This window comes from Danio rerio, chromosome 23 (genome assembly GCF_052040795.2).
Source record: "Danio rerio strain M-AB ecotype USA chromosome 23, GRCz13ab, whole genome shotgun sequence".
NCBI classification, from domain to species: Eukaryota; Metazoa; Chordata; class Actinopteri; order Cypriniformes; family Danionidae; genus Danio; species Danio rerio.
The window spans coordinates 32,972,114-32,986,533 of record NC_141043.1 but is presented as its reverse complement, the minus strand read 5'-3'; the positions used below and the strand labels follow the sequence as shown (position 1 = coordinate 32,986,533).

Sequence of the window (14,420 nt, the reverse complement as noted above, 5' to 3'; positions counted from 1 at the left end):
ACTGAAATGAATGAGGTGTAATGTCATCTGTTGACCTTTACTATCAACATTGTGAGAAAGATCTTGTAGATTCTTCTTTTCTAAGTACTAACGTGTGTGGAAATTGTACTAGCAATGACTAACTTGTGTAGAAATTACATTTATAACAAGCATTTTTTTTAACCAGAGAGTTTAATCTGCTAAATGAATATGAAATACTGAAGGAAATAAAGTAACATTTACTAATGAGATTTTAGTGCTACTTTATGATCCACTGCAATTTAATTTTGTTTATTATGTTTTCATCTGAACAAATAAAATAAGTATTTTTTTTTTTGTTATTAGACCTGTTAAAGGGGTGTTCAACAGTGTATTTTTAAGGCTTGGTTGTGTTTATAAGATTTTATTTTTTCATATACCTTAATTATATACAGCTACTCAGCCAACATAAAAACAACTGTCATATTTCTAAATGTAGATAAATGAAGAGCACACAGCTGAACCTCATGCCTACTCTCTAATATAAAATCTGACAAGCGTCTTTCACATTTATTCGGAATAAGCATGTGTACGTAATATGAAATGTTCTCATATCTTTTGCGAGTTTGTTATTTTAGATGTAGAACGCAGGGAAAGCAACAACATAAAGAGACACTGAAAGTGATTGTGAGTGTTAAAAGCAGTTTGACAGATGAATATGAATTTGTAGCTAAACTGTTAGCAGTACCAAACAGCATTTGCCGTGGTTTACATCCTTGTTTACCTCCTCACTACAACATACCGCTAATGCTAGAAACAGTCCATGTAATTGATCTATTTTAATAAACAAAAATACTTTCAGGTTGTGGCTCACAATCCACAGCTTTGTCGGTTGGAGGAGTTTTAGCCGAATCCTGGGAGAGATTCTGGAAGTTCTCCTTTGTCAATTGCTAGCTATATATTTTTTTAGGAATTCTCTCGAACATAATTAAATTCAACTGTAAGCACTTCTCTCTTTGTGTAGTGTCCTTTGGAAGCCCAAATCCAGAAACAGAACAAGCTCTGTGGAAAAGCAGTGTTTGGACGGCATTTTAGCTTTCTCTGCTATAACATCACAGCATTACACCGCCTTAGGCCAAACCAATGTCTCCCTTTGCATTGAACTTAGAGCGTGTTACATTCAGAGATGTTGTTTATGTTCACTTAGCCACATTACACAACAACTAAAGTTTGAAATATGATATTGTAGTGGACCACCCCTTTAAAGGAACCTTTTTTGCAGCTTAGGCCAATATCATGATTTATCGTGATAAATGTTTTTAAAAAAAATAGCAACAAAAAAGTTTGATAAAGTAATAACCCTAGTTCAAGTTCACTTTCATTTTAGCCTCCACAAATATGATAACCATTAATAATCAATAATAACTGCTGCTGTTGACTTAACCAGTGTGTGTTTACATTGCTGATGAGTTTTTGTGCTGTTTATGAAAATCTCTTTTTTATGCAAACCTCTTTCCACACTCTTATCACAGGTGGAGGTGTGAAAAAAAACACAGCTGAAATAGGAACATTTCTTGACACTTTAAAAGGGCGTCGGAAAGTGAGGACGGACCAAAATGTATGTGTTCCTCATTTTGAATGTTCAAAACTCAAACAAAAACACACACACTTGCTATACTTGTGGGGACTTCCTATAAACAAAATGATGGTTATACTTTACAGACTGTGTGTTCTCTCCCCCAATACCACACCTAAAACCAATCCTCACAGAAAACATTCAGCATTTTACCCTTTTTAAAATATTTCATTTGGTGTGATTTATGAGCATGCTTAATGTAAAGTATTTTGTTTATTTAATGTCAAGTTAGCAACCGTTATTTTCATGACAAGAACATTTCAATCATAAATATATAATTAAAAATCAACAAACAAATAAATACGTAAATTAAATACGGTTTTTAGCGATAAAACATGATTAAAATTCTAACATTTTTCCTGGTGTCACTTAGCTTAAAATGTCCTTTAGAGAGTTCATTTCCTTAAAAAAAGTCTTCTGGAAAGCATGACAGTCCAGTTAAATGTGTTTTACCAGCATGTTTATCCAAATGAATCTCAACTTAAGTTTGCAAGATAACAATTCCTCATTCAAGTTTTAGTCCCCACTGCAATATAAAAAGAAGACCCCCCACACACACACATACACAGATTTACTGTACCTTCACTCTGCTGGCTGCCTGCGCTCCCGCTGTGAAAACTGTGGCAGGGATCTGAATATCCCGGAGGAAAGCCTGGCGGAGGGGTGGGGTAACCCGGGTATGGGTAAGGCTGCCCACCAAGGGGCCATGGGTTTGTTCCTGGAGGAGGAAGAGGAGCGAGACCATCCTGGTCAGAGCCACCACCACTGGATCCCTCATTCAGATTGAGAGAAGCCATGTCTGAAAACAAAAGCGTTTCAATTGCATTATATATGTATATATATGAGATAAAACAATATAAAGGTAATTGCAACATCATCTTAAAATGTGTATTCTTTTTTTCTTGTAAAACAGTATGGTTGAAGACAATTCAAAAATTGTGATGTATAAACTTGTAATTTGGAGACCAACGTAAAAATGATGAAATGTAACAAGGACTATTTTTTAAAGATTTTTATGGAGATCTTTCTATTTTATTAGATTTTATTTAAGTCGGTTTCTTCAAATCTAAGACTTTTTTAAGACCATTATGAATGAAATTTAGACTTAAACATGGCTAAACATTAAGGATTTTTGGACATAAATAGTTTTTGTATTAATGGAAGGTTATGTAAAGCGGTGTGTTGCGTAATTGTCTTTCCCCGATTAAGCCATTTAATTTGCAGAATTTCCTTTAAACATGTCTTAACAGCTGTTTTGATTTGCATTTCTTCGCAATAAAAACTTAAATATAAAAAAAACATGTGTTGTGTGTCAGCACGATTGTGTTGCTTTACCTGGATGTAAATTAAGAAAATTATGTAAATTTAAAATGATTTAAGACCTACAACACAATATTTCAGTGAATTGTAGACTTTTTAAGGCCTAAATTTAGATTTAAAAATGTAAGACTTTTTTTTAGACTTTTTAAGACTCCGCGGACACCCTATATGTTTTTCCAACTCTGACTTCTTGAATTTCAGTAAATATAACCTAATATTGTGACTTACAATTCTGAAGTAAAGAGAGCAAGAATCGTGAAATTAAATTATTTGCAAACGCAAATTATTTATGTATTATTTATTTAAAGAAAATAATTAAGTTTGGAGTCAGTAGTTTGTTTATTGTTAACTTAAAATGTTCTTATTCACATAAACATTTCCCTTCATCAAATAATCTAAAATAAAACATGCAGCACAATTGTTGCACAAAAACCTGAGATGTAAACAATTTAGAGAAAAGCCCATTTGAAGAGTTCAGAACTGAAATGTCCTTATCCTTCCATTTTCTTAGCTTCCTATGTTTATGTTTAGTTATTTCACTTTAAGGGCAATGAAAATAATCTATCCTTTGCCATCAAATTAAATTAATGAATCTACACAATTAAATGAAAATTAATCTTTAAATTCTAATTGTAGATGAAATTTTAGGTGTTTGAATTCATGTGGCCTAATTTTATTCTTTATTTTTCGTTAAAATTAAAACAATTTAAAACTTAAAATTGAAAGCTACAAACTCGCAATTCTGAGGGGAAAAAGTGAGAATTGAGAAACAAAAATGTTAAGTTTCAGTTCATTTTAATTGAAATAAGATTTGAAATTATAAGCGTTTTTATTTCTGACCAAATAAAAATAGCTTTGGTGAGCATGTAAGACCTAATAAAACTGACTCCAATGTTCTGAATGGTTGTGTTATGTCCAACTCAAGTGTGTGCTGACTTTACTTTGACACAGATCTCCAAAAGTGTAGTAGCACTGCTCCGAGAAGGTGATTTTATTGACTGTGTGCCTCAGGTAACCGTGCTTCAATAAACTGCTGGCGTATTTTCTAGCATCCCTGCGATCCTTAAATCCTTCCACCCGAGAAAACAACCAGTCAACAACATCCGCTCCTGAAACACAAAGCATGTGCAGTGAGAAATATAACACAATTACCCAGTTTTAAATATACTGTATATACTGTTTAGCCAAAACTAAAAATTCTGCCATCATTGACTCACCCTATAAACCTGATTAAACACAAAAGAAGAAAGCTGGAAAACTGTAGCCACTCACTTCTAAAGTATTTGTTCTTTCTACAATGGAAGTCAATGGCTACAGTTATAAACAATCTTTTTGGTGTTCATCAGGTTTAAAAAACTCTTTAAGGTTTGAAAACACTTGAAGACGAGTGGATAGTAAGTACATTTGCATTTTTGGGTCAACTATCCCTATAAGGCAAACTTTTTGGAATTTTTGGCTGTTCATTATAAGATTATTTAAGTCTAACTTACAGTATATACAAAAAAAGCCAAAATACACATTTAAGAGTTTCCCTTTATATAGTTTGCCAGTTTGGGGCTATAATATACCTTTATTACAATACTTTATTCCGAAAAATACCGTTTCTTCTGTCATAAAACTTCATAAAACAAATTATGGACATAATTTGACTGAATATAAACAATAATATTACAATATTAGTAATATTTAATTCTACAAAAAAAGGTGATTGCATTCATCCATTCATTTATCAAGGTTGTTTGTATGTATTTATTTATTTGTTTGTTTGGGCAGTTTTCTGAGTTATGGCGTGATAAAAAATACAAAAGTCCACTTTGTAAAAATTACATGTATTTGGAAACTGACTTTTAGATCAGAAATCTGATCTTTGAAATCTTAGGTTTAGATTTTTTTGTGCAAGAAATGTGTTTCCAATCTAATGCATTTTAAAATTATAAATAATAATAAAAGTAATGCCTCCTTTTCATAATTAAATAAATCATATTAGAAACCATGTCATTCAATTCTTAATGTAATCAATAAACTAGGGAAGTATGATTATAACTATATACTGTATATTGTTTCCCCACTGCCCTGCAGTGTTTTTCCTTAAACACAACATCAAGGATCAACTTGATGCTTATGACAACCACCAACACTAAAGTCACCACAATCCCATCCCCTCCAAACAACAGTAAAAAAACTAAACAAAAAGCACGAACCAATAACAGCATTGGCTATAGTGATCTTCAACCACATTCGGTCTCTGATCTCCAAGCCTGAATCTGGAAGCTGCATGACCTTCACTATAGTTGCCATGTCTGTTTTAGACACCGAAAGCGGAAGGTCGTCAAACTCTGTAAAGTAAAGGAGAAACAATACAATAAATCTTCCATTCTACCAACAGAAGACCTCTTATGGGATGTTACCAATAGGATCATACCATAATGTGGGTATGGCCCAGAAAGTGCTGTAGTGTGTGTGATCCAGGCTGCAGGATCAATAGGTCTCACTGGCTCGGCTGACACACAAATGTAGACAATCAGAAATCAGACATGAACTATGATTGCAGCCTGTTTTTTTTAATGTCTAGAATTCAGTACCTCTAGGGATTGTAAAGTAGCTTCTCGGAGAGGGGTCCCAACATTTGGCCACTGTAAGGCTTATTGGCCTGCAAAGTGGAATTTATACATGAAGTAATGCATTTTGACATTTTGATTTACTTATTATTATGCTATTGAGATATAGCAATATTTCTCACCCAGGTTTGGAGACGATCTCTCGCAGAATCCTGACAGCATCATCATTACTCATGTTTTCGAAGTTCACTTCATTCACCTAAAAAAAACATGCTTCCATTAAATGTGCATCACTATGTATCCAATCTACTACAGTTTATAACCTAAATCAAATCTATTATTCTCAAAGACTTTATAAATTGATTAATGAGTCTTTAAAAGCGACTGTTGTCAATGGGAATCATGAGGAAGTGTTAGAGTGAAAGTAAAGGCTGCATAAGCAACTTTCATTTGTGGTGAGCAGGTGAAAATGCAGAATCACTCCCTGAAATTAGATAGTACTTTATGAAAAAACTAGGGTTGGGCATCTAAGCTATAATGCCGATCCGATACGCATCTCGATACAAAGAATACGATCCGATATATTAGCGATACATTTGTGACATATTGCGATGCAACACGATACGATTCACACCCATATCACGATACGATGCGATATTTCAGCACTAACTAATTAGATCAAGTTTATGAGATGATGTGAAAGAGGATGCTGTGCCATTGAATGAGTTTGATTATTTATAAACCAAGCAAAACCAAGACTTTTTTTTACAAACTGGCTTTTCTCTCAGAGCCAGAGTGTCAGTTTACAGTAGAGGGCCATTTTAGAACATATAGCCCATATTATTTAAGTATTTTCAAGATAAACAGAATGTATAAGTGCAATATATATTAAAAAAATATGTATATATTTGCACTCTTTCAACATAAATAAAATTAGCATTGCACAACAAGAATTGTGATTTAACTTTTCAACTATGAAAACAAGTTTTACAAAGATATATTTTGCCACTGATTATTCAAAACTTAAGGTTGTGAACTAGCAGTGTTATGCTGCTTTGAAACATCACTGTCACTGTAAACAACAGGCTAATAAAAATATAACAAACCAGCAATCTTCTTGCTGTGAGGTGGTCAAACTACCCACTGTGCCACCGTGACACCCAATTAATTTTATCATTTTTAATATTAATATTATTATTATTTTAATTAAATAAAAATTAACAGGAGGAGGTGTTTAAAACCTTCGTTCTCCGTGACACTAGGCTGAATATCTTTGCAGATGAACAATGCAATAGCATTCGTTATTGGCGTAGAGTGAGCAGAACTGTTGCGCATGGAAAAAAAAAACTTGCAATGCTTTTCTCACCACTTTTGGAGCTGGTTGAAGCAGTGCGAAAGCCGGGGATGCAGAAACACTGGAAGATGCTTTCACAACAACACCGTGGCGCCGCTTCAAGTGAGATATCAGATTAGTCATACTGCCCGCGTATTTTACAGATGCGCGGCACATTTTGCAAATTGCATCTGTCCTGTCATGTCGTCCATCCTTAAATCCGTAATGTTGCCATACTTTAGATTTAAAACTCAGTGGGGAATAAAATGTTTGTTTTGCTTCTCGCGCTTTCTGAGGGCGCTTCACTAGCTTCATCCGCACACCTGATACACTGAGTTGTAGTGTGTGCACATCCGCAAATCCGTTGCTAAGGCTTACTTTATGTAGGTCGATTAAATTATGCGCCAAAAACAGGTTGACAACACTTGTTAATAAATAAAAAATACATTCTATATTAAAAATATAAGCTGTATTTCGGAAAAATCGATGCATCTCGCAAAAACCGATGCATCTCGATTTGCTTCCAAAATTTCATTCATCCTCTGCTGCTCAACCGATGCACTCGCATCGTGAACGCGCATAACCGCGTATCGATACATATCGGTTAATCTTCCCATCCCTAGAAAAAACAGAAATACCCTGGTACACAAGATAGCACTCCAAAAAACACTTCTGACGCTCGCTTGTTGCACAGAAGTTGTCACAGTCAGGGTTTTCCCTTCTGTTTAACCTTTAAATTTAAGTTCACGAGTTCACATTAAGTAATCTTTTAGATAAATATCTGCAGAAGGCCTCTAGGAGAAGCCTATTAATTATCTGACATGTTCCACCCATCTCATTTCAGCAGCTCAAAGCATTAAAACAAAAGCAGCAATCTCATTTGTCGTCCAGTTTTTAATGCAAAAAATTAGAGAAGGGTATAAATAGAGGTCAAAGCCAGCTCCAAATGGGCTGGTCGGCTCTAAGTATGTGGAACTTAAGCTCCGAGTGGGCTGTACACACCTCCTGGAGTTTTCATTTCATTAATGTCTTTTACGTGACATACAGTCCAACCTATTGTGTTTAATGAATGTTGACACCTAACCCAACCCTAAATCCAACCTCACAGTAACCTATTGTAATTTATGAATGTCTATACCTACCCCAACCCTAAATCCAACCTCACAGTAACCTATTCTAATTTATGAATGTCTATACCTACCCCAACCCTAAACCCAACCTCACAGTAACCTGTTGTGTTTCATAATTGTCTAATCCCCAAAACTAAACCCAGCCTACTTGCGGTGTAATCCCTCCCACTTGAAGGTCTCCAGGCTGCAGTGATATCTACTTGAAAAAAATTGAGCCAGAGGCATTTTTTTTTTAATGCCTGGCATTTTGTGTGTCAATGTGAACACTCACATTGGCACCCTTTGTTTAATCACAAGTTGCTAAATATTGGCCATAATAGTCAGTGATAATCATGCCAGCATGTAAGAGCTTTACACACTAAGGGCCCTATCATACACTTGGCACAATAAGACGCAAGACATGTTTGGCGTGATTTTTGCTATTTTCAGACCAGCGCAACAATAATTTTCATATTTTGCACCACATTGTTTAAATAGCAAATCCATTTGCGCTACTTTGTGGAGTCATGGGTGTGCTGGTCTAGAAAGTAGGCATGTATTTATATTTGTTTTAATAAAAACAAGTTTAGATTTGTCCACCTGTCTGGTTTTGAACAATATGGGGCATACGAATAGGACGTGTGTTTAGTGTGTTTAGATATAACTCAGCTTTTTGACCACACTTTGTTATTATTGTTCATTTATTCATTTGCTCAAAATTCTAACTAAATTTAGATTATCTAAATTCGTGGTTAACAAACGTAATTAAGTATGTAGGCTTATGGATGTCTTCAGCGGAGTGCGAACAACTTTTCCACTTACAAAGTTTGCCATGTAAATAGTAAATGCGCTATGGCACATCGCAACTGACTTTTAAAGGGAATGGGAGATGATTCTCTGATTGGTTTAATGCACGTTATTCTCAAAACCAGAACTCATAAAGAGAATAAGTACAACCCAGTTAGACCATGCGCCGTGACGCAAAACTTATTTTTCCATCCTTTAAATAGCAAATGTGGATTCGGACATGCCCTAATGCTTTTGCACCCTGCGCTTTAGACTTTGCGCCTAGATCGTTAACATAGAGCCCTAAAAATAAAGGCTAAATGGTTCTGTGAAGAACCTTTAACATGTACTGTATGAAACCTTTCCACTCAACAAGGAGTTCTATAGTGAAGAAGTTCAATTCAATTAAAGAATTTTTTTGGTTTTGTTTTTTTCAAATAAAAACAACTCAAAAATGACTTAAAAGTGTGTAAAAGTATAAAAAAAAAGGGACCAATTAATTATAATGTTTGGTTTGTAAATGATTCATCATGAAAAAACAATTAAATAATTAAAGCAAAACGATGTATTACATAGAAATAATGCTCTAGTTGAATGTATGTAGCTTATTCTGCCTATTCACTGTAACGGCATGACAAAGGGTGACCAGGACATTTTTATTATAAAAAATTATTGACTCAAAGGGTGACTAAAAATGACTTAACTTTCATTTTTAGTCAAGATTACCTTCTTACCAAGAAATAAAAACAGGTGGCAAAGCTGTATGGTGCTTGTTTACATATGACACCAGCAAAATCCACCTAACAACACAGGCTCATTTAAGCATTACTTTTTTGTAAAGAAGCTGAGGTCAGAAAGCTAAGGAAAAACCCTTCGCTATGTAAATAGATGACAAACAGAGTTGAAAGCACCCCTGTGGTCAGAGACACCAGACATGACTGTCAGACCCTGTCAGGAAGGAAAGGAAGTGAAGCACAATAATAACAAATAAGAACAGCAACACAACACAGTGAATAAGTCATCACAATCCCACAAGTGCATTTAGAAACTGGGAAGAACTGAAATTTACAAAAGCAGGCCAGTTTCAGTTCTGTTTTGTGCTTAGTGTTAAATATAATATCCACAAGATGATAAAAGACATGAGTGTGCGCACATCTAAGAAAAACAGATGCTTAATCAAGCCAGGTGAAATAGAAAAAGTAAAAAGAATCAGCACACTGCCACATTAGCTCTCAAAAGACTTTTTAATTGGCAAATTAGACAGTTCAATTGTATTTTGAGAGCTAAAGTTGTAGTGAGCCGATTCTGTTTACTTTTTCTATGATCTCATCCAATATGGAGAGTGTCCATATTTTCAGAATAATATCTGCTTCTGTTTTAAAGATTTTGGACGACATTAAAGTTCTGCCAATGGACAGTGATTTGAGAAAATGTATCCAACTTAAATACTTTGGTTACTCTTTAGTTAGTATTACATAATAGTTAGTTAGTATTACAGTTTAATTAGTATTACAATGTATTCAACTTAATTACTTTGTAGAAAAATTTTTTTATTTAACTTAAATGCTATGGTAAATAAAAATATTTAGCAATTCAGTAGTATTACATTGATAATTTACTGATTTCCTTATTTTTGTACTTAAAAATATAAAGGTATAATAATATTAATAATAATAATAAGAAGAAGAAGAAGAAGAATAATAAGAAGAAGAAGAAGAAAAAGAAGAAGATGAAGAACAATACATATTTTACTATCAGTCTATTATTATTATTGTTCTCATTATTATCATTGTTATTATTAGTAGTATAGTAGTAGTAGTATCATTATAGTAGTAACTTATCATCATGTAAGTTACTTTACAATTTTTAATTTTACATAATGTTATTATTATTACATACTATTATTGTTGTTGCTATAATATAATATAATATAATATAATATAATATAATATAATATAATATAATATAATATAATATAATATAATATAATATAATATAATATAATATAATATAATATAATATAATATAATATAATATAATATAATATAATTGAAATGACCATTAAATGACCTTCTAGATGCTGGCAAATATTTCAAAGGCTTTTCTTTTCATTGTTTTTCATCATCCCGAAAGTGCATTAGATCAGTCTCCAGCTGAAAGAGGATGATGACTTCACCTGTAACAGCATGTCTCCAGGCTCTATCCTCCCGTCCGCCGCCACCGCTCCGCCTTTCATGATGGAGCCAATATAAATACCTCCATCTCCTCTGTCATTACTCTGACCGACTATACTGATCCCCAGGAAGTTGTACTTCTCTGTGACAAAGACAGATAAGACTGCTTTCAATGATGTGAAGGCTTGGTTTGTTTTTTAAGCAGGTGGAGTACATTTACATTTAGTCATTTAGCAGACGCTTTAATCCAAAGCAACTTATAATTGAGGAGGAATTCAGCGATTTAACAAGAATACACACAAGAAGTGCTAGTTATACACAGGAACTGTTAGTGCTCAGAGATTTAAGTGCTATAGTTAATAGGTGTAGCGTTTGTTTTGTTTTTATAGAGAGAAGAGTGTATCTACAGATGGTTTGTCAAGGCCACTCACCTGTGTGAAGCACACTTCATAAATGCACAATGTTTTTTTTGAGATATGGAGTAATTGTAACTGCGTTCACACAGAAGGCAGCGAGAGCGTTAAAGTAGATGGAAGTCATTCATTTTCAATGGGAGCCGGCCACAATAAGCAGTGAGGAGCAGCATGGCACGTCTTCGCTAGTGTGGGTGGCAAGGAGAGTTGAAATCAAGTCAACTTTATGATAATGAACTATGATGTGGTTCAGTGGAAAGTAATGAGAATGTTGAAGTCCACCACTTGAGATGATTCCAGAGAACACAGTCAAGTGAACTTTGGTTCTGACCACAGCTGTTCCCAAGGGTTTTAATATAGTGGTCGCCAGATTTCCATTCATTTACGATATTTTCTTACAGGGCCATAAATAAAAAAGTTACAGGCGAGTTACTGATGTGCATTAATGTTATATATGTTTTTTTTAAACAGCGGGAATCTCATGCTAACTATAATGACAGTACAAAACAGTATTGCTGCTTCAGAATAGTCAGACATATGGATATATATGATGAGTGGAGCAAAGCCACACCACAACAACTTGATCTTCCATAGTGTAATAAATTTGATAAAAGGCGCAACATTTTCACACTAGAAAGCATGTTTTAATGGGGTAATGTACAGTGCATCTGGAAAGTATTCATAGTGCTTCACTTTTTCCACATTTTTTTGTGTTACAGCCTTATTGAAAAATGGATTAAATTAATTTATTTATTTATTCAAAATTCGACACACAATACCCAATGACAATGTGAGAAAAAAGATTTTTTGAACCTGGAAAAATATCACATGTACGCAAGTATTCACAGTATTTGCCATGAAGCTCTAAATTGAGCTCAGGTACATTTTGTTTCCACTGATCATTATTGAGATGTTTCAGCAGCTTAATTGGAGTTCACTGGTGGTAAATTCAGTTGATTGTAAATGATTTGAAATGTCTAAATAAGGTTAAAGGGTTGACAGTGCATGTCAAAGCACAAACCAAGCATGAAGACAAAGGAATTGTCAGTAGACCTCCGAGACAGGATTGTCTCGAGGCACAAGGCTGGGGAAGATTAAAGAAACATTTCTGATGCTCTGAAAGTTCCAGTGAGCACAGTGGCCTCCATCATCCGTAAGCGGAAGATGTTTGGGACCAGCAGGACTCTAAATAGAGCTGGAAGAAACTAAATTCTCTGGTCTGATGAGACTAAAATTGAACTTGGAGTGAATGCCAGGCGTTACATTTGGACAAAACCAGGCATTGCTCATCACCAGGCTAATACCATCCCTACAGTGATGCATTGTGATGGCAGCATCATGCTGTGGGAATGTTTTTCAGCTGCAGGAACAGGACGACTAGACAGGATAGAGGGAAAGATGAATGCAGCAATGTACAGAGACATCCTGAATGAAAACCTGCTTCAGAGTGCTGTTGACCTCAGACTGAGGTGATGGTTCATCTTCAAGCAAGACACTGACCCAAAGCACACCGCCAAAATATCAATGGAGTGGCATCACAACAACTCGGTGAATGTCCTTGAGAGGCCCAGCCAGAACCCAGACCTAAATCCTATTGAACATCTCTGGAGAGATCTAAAAATGGCTGCACACCATCACTTCCAATCCAACCTGATAGAGCTTGAGAGGTGCTGCAAAGAGGAATGGGCGAAAACTCCCAAAGACAGGTGTGCCCAAGCTTTTGGCATCATATTCAAAAAGAATTGAGGCTGTAATTGCTGCCAAAGGTGCATAAACAAAGTATTGAGCAAAAGCTATAACTACTTATGTACATGTGATTTTTCGGGTTATTTTTAATAAATTTGCAACAATTTCAAAAAAATCTTTTTTTTCACATTGTCATTATGGGGTATTGTGTTTAGAATTTGAAGGAAATCAATTAATTTAATCCATTTTGGAATAAAGCTGTAATTTAAAAAAAGTGAAGCGATGTGAAAACTTTACAAATGCACTGTAAGTTATTTGCTGATATACGGCAACGGCCCCTTTAAATATGAGATCAATGTAGTAAATTTTGATGCATAGACTGTGAAGGCAAACAGCATTATTCCCAGGACGGCCAAAGCTCTTGCCTCCTTCGGAGTGAATGCACAGTAAGAGTCTGGTGCAAATGTCTAAAACTGAAGCAAGTGTCAGTTAAAGTGTCAGAAAAATGAAAGAGTATGTTTTCCACAGGTGGCTTGTGAAGCCCACTCAACTGTGTGAGGCACACTCAGAATTGAAAAACGTTTTAAGATTGTGGTGTGGTGGGTACAGTAAATGATGGAAAATGTGCAAGTGAATAAGTTCTTACCCATGTTTAGAGTGACAGTGATGATGTTGAGGCTCATGGTGGAGTCTGTAATACTACTGAAGGATGACGACTGACAAGAGAACATATAAAAAGTAATTAGCACAGATCAAATTTGCACCGTGTTTGTGGATATGTGTTTTTTTCTCCACGTTCTTACTCTGTTCATCTTGTGGTCTTTCGGTCTCCGTCGTTTGAGTTTGTGTACCCGCGTCGAGCGTGATAAAGAGCTCTGCCCTGTTGAACTGCTGAGTCTGTGACTTCAGACACAAATCAGAGGTTAGAGATCAACCCTACACTAATGAAGCAGCATGTGATTATGTCTTTCAAAGTGCAAAGGGAAAATAACATTAAACGTACATGGATTACAAACTTTAGCAATGAAAGACGAAAGGAGCGGATGAAAAATTATAAAAAAAAATATTACTAAAATCTGCAATAGTTACTTAAAGCTATGACTGTGAAATATGCACTGGCAGAAGCCCATAAAACTCCACAGATTTTTGAACCCATCATTTAATATATTTACTTATTTATGCAAATATGTTTGTGTCTGTTTTATATATAGTATACAGTTGAAACCAGAAGTTTGAAATTTGCTAAATGCCAGAATAATAAGAGAATTATTTTTTGAGCATTTTTTTTATTAATTTCTAGACGGTCAAAAGTTTACATACATTTCCTTGGTATTATATAGTAAAATAACTTTGGTCAAATGTTTTTGGTATCCTTCCATAAGCTTCTCACAATAGTCTGAAGGACATTTGGCCCATTCCTCCTGACAGAATTGGTGTAACTGTGTCA

General features: G+C 34.8%; 1 protein-coding gene across 7 annotated transcripts in view; it reads right to left on the bottom strand.

The window, feature by feature from the left end:
- dvl1a (dishevelled segment polarity protein 1a) overlaps positions 1–14,420 on the bottom strand; it is an 88,963-nt gene that overhangs the window by 9,959 nt on the left and 64,584 nt on the right. For 4 of the 7 annotated variants that reach the window (XM_087307361.1, XM_087307363.1, XM_087307365.1 and 1 more), the window contains exons 6-14: positions 13,777–13,870; positions 13,620–13,689; positions 10,877–11,016; positions 5,655–5,731; positions 5,497–5,564; positions 5,337–5,414; positions 5,116–5,250; positions 3,856–4,023; positions 2,175–2,393 (exon numbers count right to left, since the gene is read on the bottom strand). In XM_087307361.1, coding sequence (XP_087163487.1) covers positions 2,175–2,393; positions 3,856–4,023; positions 5,116–5,250; positions 5,337–5,414; positions 5,497–5,564; positions 5,655–5,731; positions 10,877–11,016; positions 13,620–13,689; positions 13,777–13,870 — 1,049 coding nt within the window. Of the gene's footprint in view, positions 1–2,174; positions 2,394–3,855; positions 4,024–5,115; positions 5,251–5,336; positions 5,415–5,496; positions 5,565–5,654; positions 5,732–10,876; positions 11,017–13,619; positions 13,690–13,776; positions 13,877–14,420 lie in introns of all 7 variants that reach the window. The other 3 variants (XM_087307360.1, XM_087307362.1, XM_087307364.1) reach the window with 1 other exon arrangement.